The sequence below is a fragment of the Spodoptera frugiperda genome, chromosome 19, assembly GCF_023101765.2.
Source record: "Spodoptera frugiperda isolate SF20-4 chromosome 19, AGI-APGP_CSIRO_Sfru_2.0, whole genome shotgun sequence".
Taxonomy (NCBI): Eukaryota; Metazoa; Arthropoda; class Insecta; order Lepidoptera; family Noctuidae; genus Spodoptera; species Spodoptera frugiperda.
The window spans coordinates 230,130-245,660 of record NC_064230.1 but is presented as its reverse complement, the minus strand read 5'-3'; the positions used below and the strand labels follow the sequence as shown (position 1 = coordinate 245,660).

Sequence of the window (15,531 nt, the reverse complement as noted above, 5' to 3'; positions counted from 1 at the left end):
TTTTTACCAATATCAACATCACTATAACTGTCAAACGTCGACCGAAGTTGATCCGTCAAATCGATTTATGTTTTGACATTTTGTCGACATTACAAGTGTTATCACTTCGAGTTATGTTTCTTTAATATAATCGTATAAAACGAATAATATTCATGATGGAAATGGAGACGGACCCTCTGGAGGGAAGCAGCTACGAGGTGGGAGTGACTGTGAAGACAGAAATTAAGGAGGAGAGCGAAGATGATCATTACAATACGATGTAAGCGGTTTCTTAGTTGATCGCTTTACGATTTAAGTTTTATATGTTAATATCGGGGAATAACTATCTTCGGCTTTTATGCCCGAATACTCAAACGCTACTCAATTTTAAGACGCTCTAAAATATAGTCCTATCGCTACAAATTCTTTGTAAATGATAGAGATAATACGATACTTAAGTACAACTTAAAATTGAGTAGTGTTTGAGTATTCCGGCGTTAGTGTATGTAGATTTGCGTATAAGTTTTTATTCACGCCGCTGCCAGCCGCGTGTGTAAAGGGTATAGAAGATTAGTTGAGTAGATAGAACGTCAAGATGTAACTCCGCCCTAAAGCCCTGGGCGAGGTAAATACGCAGCTCGAGTATATGATGCATCGATAGTAGGGAAGCCATCCATAGCACGCATCTTTCCATATAAAAAAATATAGTTTAGCTGAGTCCGTTTCCACCAGTGCTAAGCTATGTGTACCAATGAATATGATTAGTGGAAGCCAAACGCATCCACAGCAATGTATTATAGCACATCTCTGGTAGAAAACCACCTTTAAGTCGTCTACTCTATAGTAGCCTACAGTACACTATGTAGAGTTATTCATGTACTTACACTGATTTCATACAGCGAAACAATAAAGTGGATATGCCTAAAATCCCGAGATTAATTTTAAATAGCAGGAAAAATCCTGTGGTTTTTTAAATTACAAGTTATTTCCTCTTACACAATTTAATCTACTGCATGCACGAAGTTGCCAAACTTACATCAATGACATCTGATGTCCAGGGTTGCCACATTTGTAGCTATCTCTGACGTTCTTATTATTATTTAGTTGTAATTTTATTGGCCACATGGGATTATACATTAGAAATCCCAGAAAGGTCTTAATATCAACATTTTGATGCAAGTATATAAACATTCTGATTATTACTAAGATATGAAACATAATACTATTAAATATTTAGGTGTGAGTATGAGATTTTAGGCCATGCTTAAATAAAATTAAAAATGTTCTTGAGTGCAATCTGTTAGTAAACTCTGTATCTTTCGAATAGAAAGGACAAAGTGAACTTTATACGAATCGAAGATTGGTAAGGGCGATAAACTGACCTCCGGTAACCTCACTCACACAACGCAAACATTGTTACACGTCAGTTTACTTTTCGACCGTATCACTCCGGTCGAGCCATCCCATAGCTTTATTCAACACTTACACCTTACCTCATTATAATAATATAGGTAAATACAAATAATTTTGACTGACTGCCTCGTTGGCCGAGTGGTTGCAAGTGCGACTGCCGGACAAGGGGTCTCGGGTTCGATTACCGGGTCGGGCGAAGTATTACTGGGCTTTTTTCGGTTTTTCGAAAATTTCACAGTGGTAGCACGGAGTCTGGAATTGTGTCCAGTATATGGCAATAGGCTCACCAACTATTACATGGGACTTACAACATAAATTGTGAAAAGTGGGTGTACATTGGTATTATGTGCCATAACGTGCACCTCTGCCTACCCCTTCGGGGATTAAAGGCGTGAAGTTATGTATGTATGTAATAAAAATAATCTTACCTCCTCTTTCCAGGGCCCTCCTAGAACTAGCCCAATGCGTCCAAACCAACCAAGAACCAATCGAATTCAACTCCACAGACGCAATGATGGACCCAAAAACCGGATTGATGATCTGCCTCCACTGCCTCGAAGACTTCGACTCCAGTCTACTATCAGACCATATGATGACCGCACACAACTACCGCAGAGTGCTATTCAAGTGTCAACTCTGCCAAAGTACGTTTCAAGAACGGAAACTCTTGAACATACATCGTCAGGAATGTCAACCGGAGCAGAAAGTGAGGAAAAGGAAAACGTTTCAGCAGATTCTTCGGGATGTTGAGGCAAAATACTATGTTGGTGATCAACAGGCTTTGTTAGAACCAGTATCCTGCCCCATTTGTCTCTTGGAGTTACCGAAGTACTGCCTAAAGGAACATTTGTTGAATGAGCATCGGAAACCAGATGTGATACTGACATGTGGACGGTGTAATAGGAATTTTAAATCGAAGTTGACTTTGAGGGAACATGTGAAGTTGGTCCATGAGGCTGTTGAAGACTCTGAGGAGTGTGAGCTGTGCGGACAGAAGTTCAGGTCGCTCAAGTATCTGTCCAATCATAAGAGGAATGTGCATCCTAGCGGTGAGTTCATTTTTTTATACTTTTTGAGGTAAGCGTCCACAAGCCCGCATCGCACGGATTTTAGTTTGTCTTGTATAGAAACTCATACAACTGCGTCCACTGATCCGCATCGTACGGACCGCTCATGCAATGCCTACATACGATGCGTACCGATGACGTCATACGGAATACCGATGCCAAAAATCTGAGTGAAAGTGAGATCGGTAATCCGATTGCTCCAATACTCGCGTCGGCAATACGAACGCTGCCGATACAGTGGACGTAGTCAATCCGTCCGATGCGAACGATGCGGGCCGGTGGACGCTTACCATTAAAGGGAGTATTTAGAGGTGCACATATACAGTGACTATGACTTGTAATTCAACGTATTTCTCGCGTTGAATTCGCGTGTCACCGCATCGCTTCGCGTTCGCTTCTAGATCGCTCGCGCGGGACATTGCGGTAGCGATCGATAGCAGTGTATAGCAATTATCAGTGGATCTCTCTCAAATGTGCAAACCTTTCTCTGTCAAATCTGTGTTATCGTCAAATAGAGATGGTAAAAAAACATATTTTTAACCGGCTTAAAAAAACAGAGATTCGCGACTGTGTTGAAGTAATATTTATAAACGTAGGTAGTTTTTTTTATAGAATAAGCCGGTAAACGAGCAAATGTATTACCTGATGGTAAGAAAAAAAAACACTTGAAACACCAGAGGCGTCACAAGCCTTTTGACGGTTAGAAATTTAAGAGTTGTTTGGGAAGATTGGGAAAGGAGATAACCTCACTCACACAACGAAACAAAACGCAAGCGTTGTTTCACGTCGGTTTTCTGTGAGGCCGTGGTATCACTCCGGTCGAGCCGGCCCAGCAGTGCCGAAGCATGGCTCTCCCACACTTTTAATGTGCCACTTTCTGAGCTTATAACCTATCTACACCTGTTTACTTATATGTAATATCATTGGACAGGGCCGTGTTTGTGTCACAGTGCACAATCACATTCTTTGTACTTGTTACATGGTATCATTGCCGAGTAGATGTGGTAAATCCTCTAGTGAAGTAATCGAAACAATGTAACCAAGAATTGTATTGTAAATCTGATTGAAAAAGAGTAACCTATGGAGTTTCTTGCTCGTTCTTCTCCATAGGAATCTACACTTTGGAACGAGCAAATAGCTTTACTAGAGGACTGACCGACAGACAGACGTTATTAATCTTTATATGTATATATAATTCTTCTGTAAGTGTGTATGTCACTGAACTTCTCTTAAACGACTGGACCGATTTTGATGAAATTTTTTGTGTGTGTTCAAGGGGATCTGAGAATGGTTTAGATTCACAATTTTGTCCACTGGACAATGTTTTTTTAATTAATTTTTAATGTAGTTGTTGGTTTTGGAATGTTTTACATTGGATCCGACAAATTTTCAAACTAAAGACGTGTAGACAGGACAAAGTCTGTCGGGTCCGCTAGTATTATTATATTTGCTTTGACGTTCAAAAGTGCCTTCCTGGTCTATTTGAAATAAATGATTTTGAAATAACCTATTCTATTTTCTCTTACAGGCAACAAGATCCACAAATGCATGGTTTGCGGCAAGGAGTTCAAGTCTCGCCTGTGCCTGCACCAGCACAGTAAATACGTGCATCCTCCAGAGTCTGCCTCCGTGGAATGCCCTCACTGTCCCAACAAAATATTCAAGTCCAGAATGAATTTGACACAACACCTCAAAGTGTCACATGGGTATAAGAGAAAACTGAGCAGTATACCTACCATGTAAACTACCGGAGCTGCGGACGGTCGCTTCGCTTCAAGCTTCCTTGTGCGAACTGCTAGGGAGTGGAACTCCTTGCCGGAGTCTGTGTTTCCTGATGGGTATAACCTGGGTGTCTTCAAGGCCCGAGTGAATAGGTTGCTTATGGGCAGACGTGCTCCATCGTAGGCCGCATCATCACTTACCATCAGGCGAGATAGCGGCCAAACGTCCGCCCTTTTAACATAAAAAAAGACTACCTAGCAGGTTACCGGCTCGAAAAGCAGGAGTAGGAACGGGGTGGTTTTTAGTCAGTAAGAGTCTGACACTACCTCTCGCCTCGCCCAAGGTGGGAGAAGTCATTGGATGATTTTCCCCCCTCAAAAAAAAAAACCATGTGAACTAACTTAGGTTATAATGCAACGTCTTTTATAAGTTTTTAAACTGACATGGTCACTAACACTAGAATTGGAACTTGAAACGGGATATTTACCATGTTTTTCAATTTTAATGAGTTTCCGATATTTCGGCACTGTTGCAAGCGCCATGATCACGGATAAACTGGAGTAAATGCGGGCGGAAACTCATTAAAATTGAAAAACATGGTAAATATCCCGTTTTAAGTTCCAATTCTAAAATGTCTTTTATCCCCGAAGGGGTAGACAGAGGTGCACATTACGGCACGTAATGCCGCTATACAATGTACACTCACTTTTCACCATTTGTGTTATAAGTCCCATGTAATAGGGGGTGAGTCTATTGCCGTATACTGGGCACAATTCTAGACTCAGTGCTACTACTGAGAAATTTTCGAAAATGTCCAGTAATACTTTGCCCGAACAGGGATTCGAACCCGAGACTCCTTGTCCGGCTGCCTCGATTAACGAGGCAGTCACTTAGATTATAGTCATTGTCAAAGTCAAAATCAAATCATGATTATATTAATAAGCGATTTTTGAGGAGATGAAAGTCATCAAATGACTTTTTATGGAACAGAGAGTAAAGTTCCCTAAGTAAAGCAGTATCCTCCGACCAGGCGGTGATCGTGTCTGGCAGCTTTCTGCCCAACTGTAGTTCGTTGGGATTGTCTATCCATGTTTATTCGCATGTACACTTCATATGTAGGATTTATGACGTCATCCGTTGATTTGCTTATGTATCATCTATGTGCGACTTCTGTCATCTGTCATGAGTGTCATGTCATGTCTCGCAACGACTTCTCCCGCCTTGGGTGAGGCGAGAGGGAGTGTCAGACTCTTACTGACTAAACACCACCCCGTTCCTACTCCTGCTTTGAGAACCTAACTTCTACATCTAATCGATAAATTTATAAATAAGTAAAAATCTATACAATGTTAAAGAATAATATATAATATCTAAGTAAGTTGAGTAGGTACCTATACAGCGTGAATTTTAAATGCTAATTATAAACAGCGGGTGACAGTCCACTGCTGGACTACGAGCCTCCTCTACATAAGAGGGTTTGCCATAATCTCCGCAGGCAGGCGGGTTGGAGATCGCAGTGTAAAAGGTTCAGGTTTATCAGAGAGCGCTGCTGCACGGTCTCTGTCTAATGTGTAGTGTCTTAGTCGGGTATATGACACCCGAGGGAAAGTTACTTTTCACCAGAGATGTGCTATGTAGCTATGCTACGAAGATGTAATAGCTAAGTTGTGAAACTATGTGACCGTTTCCACTGATACTAAGCTATGTAGCTGTGCGAGGAAGATGCGCAGCTCGAGTATGCGATGTATTGATAGTAGGGAAGCCATCCATAGCATGCATCTTTCCATATAAAAAACATAGCTTAACTGAGTCCGTTTTCACCAGTGCTAAGCTATGTGTACCAATGAATATGATTGGTGGAAGCCAAACGCATCCACAGCAACGTAGCATAGCACATATCTGGAAAGCTCTTATTTAAAATTCACGCTATATGTTAATATACAATGTGATAGGAGTGGGACTTCTAACCCGTTAAGGCTGAGTACTACATCTAATGGTATCGACAAAAAAAATGGGGGGTTGAACCCCCTTCCCCTAAAAATTATGGCTATTTTAATATTTTTTTTACTTTATGTGATATCAAAGGTTGTATGCGTCGTAGAAACAAAAAAACGTTAGCTAATAACCTTGGCAAACTAATTCATTACTTTTTTCATATGTTTGATAATGTTTTGGTGAAGAATAAAACTAATTTCTGAATTGTTTTACCGAAAAAATCGCTAGTTTTATTATTATTATTTTTTTGTAGATTAAATTAGATTTAGTACTCACACATTTACATAAGTAAAGAAATCGATTTGAAAATCTTGTTTCAATTTTGTAAATATGTTTAATTATATAAGTAAACTACTACATATTATAATAATTAAGTTCTTTTGTCAAAATAAATGTTATATTCAAACTTCATTTTGGTATTTTTATTTTAAACTTCTGCCTACCTCTTCGATGATTAAAAGGCGTAATGATATGATTAGTTATCAAAATTGGTTTCTTTTTATAGTATAAGCCGGTAAACGAGCAGATTGATGGTAAGCAATCACCGTCGCCCATGGACACTCGAAACACCAGAGGCGTTACAAGTGCATTGCCGGCCTTTTGGGGGTTAGGAATTTAATTGTTTTTGGGAAATCGGGGATTAAGAAGATTGGGAAGAGGGTTATTTGGGCTCCGGTAACCTCACTCACACAACGCAAGCGTTGTTTCACGTCGGTTTTCTGTGTGACCGTGGTATCACTCCAGTCAAAGCATGGCTCTCCCACACTTATATCGATAGTAGGGAAGCCATCCATAGCACGCGTCTTTCCATATAAAAAACATAGCTTCGCTGAGTCCATTTCCACCATTGCTAAGCTATGTGTGCCAATGAATATGATTGGTGGATACCAAACGCATCCTCAGCAACGTAGCATAGCACATCTCTGGTGGAAAAACAGCCTTAGTTTTCAAAATTGGATTTATTTATTACAGATTTTTTTCTTATTCGCTAACTCCATATCAGGAATGTAGGGCGGGCATCGGCCTATGAACCTACATTACATGGAATCGATCGATTTAATTGGAGTTCAATCGACACAAGTCACCGGTCTGAATGTAGGCGAAAGTGTGAAATGGTAAGTATAAAAATAAATGACATATTTTTAAGTCAAAGCAGTAGATCTACTTCGGTTCTCGAATGTGAAGTTTCGTTTAATCTTCGGCCACAAGCGTTAATAGGTTTATTAATTCACTAATAAAATTACTCAAAATAAAGTTTTATTTTTAATTAGAAAGCCTAAACTTATTTATTTATCTTCATTTCATTCGTTAAATTTTGTTCGCGAAAGCTCGCAATAAATAGAATTTTAAATAGTCTGAAATCTGCGAAATTTCGGGCCAAACTTTGTTTTTCGTTGAACTGACTTATGAAGCCAGGTGCCTCAGGTTCGATCCCTGACTCAAGCTTTAGACGCACATTCCAATCATGATTCATGGTAGATATCCCTCCCACTCGCACGAAGCGCTTCGCTTCAAGCTTCCTTGTGCTAACTGCTAGGGAGTGGAACTCCTTGCCGGAGTCTGTGTTTCCTGATGGGTATAACCTGGGTGTCTTCAAAGCCCGAGTGAATAGGTTGCTTATGGGCAGACGTGTTCCACCGTAGGCCGCATCATCACTTACCATCAGGTGAGATAGCGGCCAAACGTCGACCCATTAAATGTAAAAAAAAAACTCCAAAATCACTCCGAACTTTCAGTTTTGAACATGCATTTCAAAATATAGCAAAATAGCAATCATCATCAGCCGAGAGACGTCCACTGCTGAACAAAGGCCTCCCCTTGGTCCTCCACGTAGAACGACAAGCCGCCACCTGCATCCACTGGCTCCCCGCCACTCTGACGATGTCGTCGGTCCACCTAACAATAATTATTATGTAGGTAGTTGACATTTCGTAGATAATCTTTATCTTTATATATATAATTCTTCTGTAAGTGTGTATGTCACTGAACTTCTCTTAAACGACTGGACCGATTTTGATGAAATTTTTTGTGTGTGTTCAAGGGGATCTGAGAATGGTTTAGATTCACAATTTTGTCCGCTGGACAATGTTTTTTTAATTAATTTTAATTTATTAGTAGTTGGTGATTTTGGAATGTCTTACATTGGATCCGACAAATTTTCAAATTAAAGACGTGTAGACAGGACAACGTCTGTCGGGTCCGCTAGTATAATATATGACGTAATATTACGCCATCTCTTCCTGTTTTACATCATTGAGTAGCACTTCAGGGATCGACCCAGCCCATTCGAGTTGCATATAACTATTCTCAGAGCTAAAAGATTTAGCTTTATGCAAAATATTCAAGATTTCCACTTTAGCATAATGTTTCTGATCATCGTTCAATTTGCGTAGCATTGGTACCAGCATTTTTGAGAAGCTTATATCTTCATCATATAAAATATCAGCTTGTCTTTTATGAACATTTATGATACCTCCATTCATTTGAGAGATATCTTCAGATAATACCACATCACTACTGTTTTGAGTCGTCAATTCATGTCTAAGTTGCTGTTGTAAAGAAGGTATCAAAAACTGTAAAGAATCGTAATGGACGTATTTTTTCTTCTTTATTCCGCTGTTAGATTTCCGACGTCGCCTTGCTAGTTCTTTAGCGAAACTGTCTCGTATATTCTTCCATTTTTTTTGTATTAGGGCTCCTGTAACAATAGTTATGTTATTAATTATTATGTTATCGACTTACTCACGTAAATGTTTGACGAGGAACTCGACTAGTTTCAAGCCATGCTAGAGGCTCATATTCATGAGCAGCATTCCGCGACACGGCATGCTTACGTGAGTAAGCCGATAACATAATAATTAACCCTTAAATACCTAATCCCCGAAAGACCGGCAACGCACTAAGTGCGTCGTAGTATAGCTACATAGCACATCTCTGGTGTTACAAAGTACCCTAAAGTACAAAACTGAGATAGATCACTACATAGTATAAAACAAAGTCGTTATTTTTGTCTGTAGGTATGCTTAAATCTTTAAAATTACGCAACGGATTTGGATGCGTTTTTTTGTAATAGGTAGAGTGATTCAAGAGGAAGGTTTATATGTGTAATACATGCGTAATATATCACCATTGCACCCATGCGAAGCTGGGGCGGGTCGCAAGTTTAACTATAAAATTGAATAAATAAACAATAAGTAGGTATTTTTTGGTCAAAACCTTACCCTTTCTCTGCCTCTCATCTTGCGACAGTGTCCTCCAATTATCTACCAAGTTTTGGTAGACTTGTTCCCAAAGCATATTCTTCACATTCCTATCACATTGTGATTGAAACGTATCGTACAATGGGGGTCTTGTTTGCACTTCCATTATAATTCTATGCGATAAACTGTCATTATCTACATTTGACACTGATTCAGAGTCACTAGACGACATATTTTGACAATTTTAATTGTTTAAGAACACAACTGCACTTCATAGAGGTTAGACAAATACTGAACAAGAAATCAACAAGCGGTTTGCGGTTGCAACACTCACGCATGCGCGTCCTATTACAAATAGGTGCATACACGATTTTTTAATGTTACACGGTTTTAATACGATAAAACAATGAGGAAAGACATTTGTATTTGTTTTAGAATCTTAATTTATTGATTTATTATACTTTTTCTGATAATAACTCGTATTCTTTGTAAAAATAACCTCAAATGTGTTTAGGCGGTTAAAAACCGCAACTGCTGTGCGAGAGAGAGAAAGCTTCCTTCCCCGTCACCCAGTGTTACCACCTTTCAGTAATAATTACAACTAACTGTAAGTCAAAACCCGTTAAAATAAAACTACCTCAATTATTTGAAAATCCACCTAAAAATAAAATACAATCATATATATTACTAGCGACCCGCCCCAGCTTCGCATGGGTGCAATGGTGATGTATTACGCATGTATTATACAGGGTGTCCGGTGGCAGAATTAGGATTTTAAAATTAAATAATAAAAAAACGGCAAAATATTTTTTTTTATTTCAATGACTATAACAAAGAAGGGTTGTGCGGGTTTTATTTCTTAAAAAATATTTTGTCTAAATGTTGACCATCGCGTCGGACACACTCTTGGAATCTGGCTTCAGTATTCCGCGCCACTCGCTGGAGAAGCGACGTCGGGATGCCATTAACTTCACGAACGATATTTTCTTTTAATGCTGAGATGGTCGGTGGGGCGGTTTCATAAACTTTACTTTTGAGGTATCCCCACAGAAAAAAGTCCACGGGGGTGAGTTTCGGCGACCTGGGTGGCCAGGGGATGTCTGCAAAACGACTCATTAATTTGTTAGGGAACAAATCACGAAGAAGCGCCATGGTCTCTCTAGCAGTGTGAGGCGTGGCGCCATCTTGATGGAACCATGTCTGTGAACTGTAGGTAGGATGTTCTCTTAATTTTGGCAGAAAAAAATCGGTAAGCATTCGCCGGTAAGAAATGGCGATCACAGTAATGACTTGTCCTTGACGATTTTCAAAAAAATAGGGACAGATTATTTCTCTGCTTTACAATGCACACCAAACCGTCACTTTGGGATTGTGAAGTGGCTGTTGATGTTTCAATCGTGAGTTCTGTCCTTTAGGTGACCAAAAACAACAATTCTGTTTATTTACACTTCCATTTAAATGAAAATGGGCTTCATCACTTCAAAAGATTGTGCTCACCGTACGAAATCGCTGCAACATTGTTTTGCAGAAACTTTTGTGTAAATTGTAATGATTAGGCTTAAGCGCTTGCACAATTTGAATTTTTAAGGGGTGAAGTTTAAGGTCCTTTTTCAATATTTCGTGCACAATCGTTTTTGGGAGCCCTAGAGCAGCCGCTCTCTTACGCACGGACTGTCGCGGGTTATCACGTAAACTGTTTGCGACTAGTTCGATGTTGTCATCAGTCCTCGACCTTCGACTGGGTCCCGGCCGCGGATTATTTGCTGCTGAACTTGTTGCTCTGAACCTCCGCACCCACAATCGAATCAAATCTTCGCTTTGCGCATCACGTAACCGTCGGATATTGTACCGCGAACAAAATCTTCGATGAACAATAGCACAGGGATCATTTGCGTTAAAATAAGCTTAGATTACGAACGCATGTTGTTCACCCATCCACTGCGATATCGTGGCTAAGGAACCCGCATGAATGACGAATCGAACGAGACCACCCCGTCCGTCCCTCTGCTAACGGTTTGAAAATAGTTTGAAATTTAAATCCTAATTCTGCCACCGGACACCCTGTACATATAAACCTTCCTCTTGAATCACTCTATCTATTAAAAAAACCGCATCAAAATCCGTTGCGTAGTTTTAAAGATGTAAGCGTACAAAGGGACATAGGGACAGAAAAAACGACTTTGTTTTATACTATGTAGTGAAGTAATATTTGTTAATACTTTTTATTTATAAATTAACTAATACATTAAAAAATATGTCCGTAGTATACATGGAATAAACTACGATACGTTCGTTTACCAAAAAAAAAAAAAATCATTGATTATTGCATTGGACAGTTATAATTATAATATTCAGAATATTATATCGTAAGTGACCCGGTTGTGGCCACTTTAAGAATTTTGTTGACTTTGAGGCTTTCTTAACTTATAGTTTTTGTTATCACGAACATATTTCTTGTAAAAAGTCATTTAACATGTATTAACCTTGCCTAAGAAGACCCTTTTTTAAAAGAACGTCCAAAAGAAAAATAACCGTATAAGAAAGAAAAAAAAGGGAGTTTGTGCCATTTTTGGCCAGATTCGTGCCATTTGTGGCCACGGTCGTGTGCCAGTTCTGGCCATCAAAAAATACAATAAAAGTAATCCAAATTTATTAATTAAATTGGACATTTTACAAACAATGGTTTTTATTTAGTTTGGAAAATATGAAATATTATTACTTCACTTGAATTTAACTTACAAATAAAGAGATCAACATTTATATGACGTTGGTAAAAGCTGCAAAGTAAACTGACCTCCCCTTTGTGTGAAGGCAATTTATTGCATCTCTGAAAATGAAAAATATGTATTTTTTGATATGTAAAGCCAAAGAAAAAAAGCCACGATAAAATAAAGGGGAAGAAGTCGGGTGTCTGTGTACATTAGTTTTGGCCAGCCATGTGGCCAAAGATGGAGAAATTCATAATTTTGTCTCCCTTAGTGGCCACCTTCTAATAACCGCACTTCAGAAACATATGGCGACAAAATAACTTTAGTTCCACTTAGACAATATATTCTTCATGTAGTATTAACATAAACATCCAAACAATAAGCAAAGATTTAAAAAATAAAAACCAAGTCCTCACCCGCTCGCCTTAGCCTTTTTGTTAAGATCTTAACAATTTCACCCTCAACTAAAAAGAATGACTTGTTGCATCGAAGTGAAGTTTGACACATCAAAGCTGCCAACGGTATCAGTGTCTCCAATATTTAATATTTTAAATACTGTACATCACAGAGTAATTTATTTGTCCATGCCTTAGTTAAAAATATTTGAAGGTCCAAATGGCCACAAAGGGGACGGTGGCCACAACCGGGTCACTTGCCCTATATTCAGAAAACCCCTAAAAATACCCTTAAACTTATAAAACCTCTAAATAAATAAATAAAAAATCCCATGAAACAAATAAATTAGTTTTTGGGATTTATTTTTCTTATGGGGGAAAACCCACACTCCTAAGACACCTTGATTTTCATTTACTGCGCACATTAATTGCGCAAGCCACCTGTATGCAACTTCATGCTAATGAATATTTTTTCATAAATACGTATCTATAGTAAATACAGCAACATAACCACCGCATTTCCTATCAATTGATTTGTAACTTTATTACAAGGACATTAGAGTTGAAAATGTATTGAATAATTTTGAAAGTTAGTTAGGTCGTTCAAGAATAACCTTTCTATAGTATACAACAGCAACTTAGCTACCCTATTTCTTATCAATTGATTTGTAACTCTATTACAAGGTGTTTAAAGTTGAAAATGTATTGAATGATTCTGACAGTTCGTAATAGGTTGACGTGCGACTGTGTTATAGTGAGGTATAAATATTTTATTATAGCATTGCACATTATCGATTTAGTAAGATTCTATTGGTAGGGCTTGTATAATCGTAGATAAATTGTTACTAAAGTTATCGATTAGAATCGACTATTTCTGCTAATCGATTGTAGCGATCGAAATTGTAAAAGTACTAAACTGGTCCCTTCGGCGGAAACACGATAGCTCAACAGGGCTTTCAAATTAAATTAAAGATTGACTTTACAAAAAATATTTATGATAGCGTAGAGATTCGAAAATAAGTTAAACCCCTTAATTTTTTTAAAATAATATTATTTCTTTTAAATCGTTAACGCAACGTCATGCCTTTTATCCCCGAAGGGGTAGACAGAGGTACACATTACGGCACGTAATGCCGCTTGACAAAATGTACACCCATTTTTTATCATTTGTGTCATAAGTCCCATGTCCCATGCCATATACTATGCACAATTCCAGACTCTGTGCTACTACTGAAAAATTTTCCCGAAAAAAACCAGCAATCCTATACCCGCCCCGCGAATCGAACCCGAGACCCCTTGTCCGGCAGACCACTCAACCAACGAGACAAGCAAATCCCACAAAAACATTTCATGTTAAATGTTGCCAAGACGAGACCATATAGCTCGCACTGTCAAAAAGTAATCAGATCCCGTGTAGAGCCAAGTTTCTAACCATATACTTTTGAACTGGCGAGTCGGCCGCACGGACTTTTTGCTATTCGTCATATGGGCTTGAGCTTAAAAATCTATTCAATCTTCTAAACTCTTTCCGTGCGGCCAACTCGCCAGTTCAAAAGTATAGGGTTAGAAACTTGGCTCTACACGGGATCTGATTACTTTTTGACAGTGCGAGCTATATGGTCTCGTCTTGGCAACATTTAACATGAAATGTTTTTGTGGGATTTCATTTCTTTTAGTAGGTTGCTTATGATAGAAAGATAAAATGAGCGACAAATAATTCACCTACTAAACTACTAAATTTATAAGAAAATTGGAAACGTAATCCTAATACTTTTTATCAATGAAAATTAAAACACTAGTATCTAAACCTTTACCTACTAAACTACTAACAATTAAATATTAGGCAAATGGTTTTTTTCTCCGCGATAGCAAACTTTTAAATCACCGAAATATTCCGAAAACTTTTCATTCAACGAGACAACCGTCCACGACGTCTGCCCTCGCGCGTCTGCCCGCGTTCGGGTGCCGCGCTCGCTGACGGGCCGATTATTTTTAGCTACTGCGCGGGGACGAGGGGGCAGGCGGCGGGCGTTGGCGCATACTAAACTTACGATGCTTATGTTCAAAAGTATAGGTTGATTAATAAACACTTACCGAAGTGAAGTGTAGTAATATTATTCGTATCTAAGTACTTATGGGTAGGATAATGTTTTGATTTGATGAAAAGTTTGTGTTCTATGTATGTACTTGTGTATAATTTTCAGATCTCAAGCAGGAAATAGGGAATTAAGTTTCCCTATTTCAGATTTTTACCCCTCCGCGGCCGCATTCAGACCTCTAGCGTCAAAAGTTGCGGAAGTCTCGAACAAACTTTCACCCCTAGTTTAAGGGGTTGGGGGGTAAAAGTTCCAAGTTTTAGGATTTTTTTGTTGTTTGGGTACTAATACTAGCTTACATACCAAATTTCAGTTTTCTAGGACTTCAGGAAGTACCTTAAGAATTTTGTTGATCATCAGTGAGTGAGTGAGTGAGTGAGTGAGTGAGTGACGAAATCGGGGTATTTTAGATATCAATAAAATCTAAAGTATAAGAGCTATGCAATTGAAACTTTAGAGGTTTATTAAGTCTACCACTGACATTATATCCTGAAAATTTTGTTTATCTGGTATAACCCAAACTCAAGTTATGAAGGTTCAAAAATACGACGAAGCGCTTCGAGAAAAGGTAGGTAGTGCCCTTGCGCTTGCGCTTCGCTTGGCTCGTCTTGGCGGGGCACTACCGTGCCTCATTAGATAAGACATTATAATATTTAAAGTTATCCTTGCCCAATCCTTTAGAGAATGCAACAGTAACACCAAAAATCTATATATTAATAAGTGATGCAAAAACTTTTGAGCTCTTTTTACGAAAATTGCGCGGACCTAGGAGCATAAAATTTGGTACACTTATAGTTTATGTGTAGGAGAAGTGCAGAACGCTAATATTTTTCAAAAATAATGCTTATAATACATTAAATCAATAAATAAAACATTACACACACTACCATGCATAGTATCGTATTTGACAAAACGTCAAAATTTACAGACATTGCGATGATATTCTCACGTCTCAT

General features: G+C 38.6%; 2 protein-coding genes across 3 annotated transcripts in view; both read left to right on the top strand.

Moving 5' to 3' along the window:
* LOC118281129 (M-phase inducer phosphatase) overlaps positions 1-4,396 on the top strand; it is a 219,828-nt gene extending 215,432 nt beyond the window's left edge. The window contains exon 7 of the mRNA XM_035601611.2: positions 4,334-4,396. The gene's annotated coding sequence lies outside the window, so the exon portion shown is untranslated. The remainder of the gene's footprint in view (positions 1-4,333) is intronic.
* On the top strand, positions 57-7,890 carry LOC118280996 (zinc finger protein 652-A-like). Of its 2 annotated transcripts, XR_007706272.1 has the most exons (4): positions 57-259; positions 1,834-2,441; positions 3,988-4,333; positions 7,789-7,890. XR_007706272.1 is itself a non-coding variant. In XM_035601416.2 (3 exons), the coding sequence occupies exons 1-3, from the start codon at positions 153-155 to the stop codon at positions 4,200-4,202; spliced, it is 930 nt and encodes a 309-aa protein (XP_035457309.2). In that variant the 5' UTR covers positions 57-152; the 3' UTR covers positions 4,203-4,396. The 2 variants fall into 2 exon arrangements, 1 of the variants encoding a protein (XP_035457309.2); XM_035601416.2 differs by lacking the exon at positions 7,789-7,890 and having other exon boundaries at positions 3,988-4,396.
* The last annotated feature ends 7,641 nt before the right edge of the window (positions 7,891-15,531 follow it).

Coding starts and splice junctions, on each gene's coding strand:
- LOC118280996 (XM_035601416.2), top strand. CDS start 153: ATGATGGAAATGGAGACGGACCCTCTGGAGGGAAGCAGCTACGAGGTG. Junction 260..1,833: donor GATGATCATTACAATACGAT/GTAAGCGGTTTC, acceptor TCCTCTTTCCAG/GGCCCTCCTAGAACTAGCCC. Junction 2,442..3,987: donor GAGGAATGTGCATCCTAGCG/GTGAGTTCATTT, acceptor TTTCTCTTACAG/GCAACAAGATCCACAAATGC.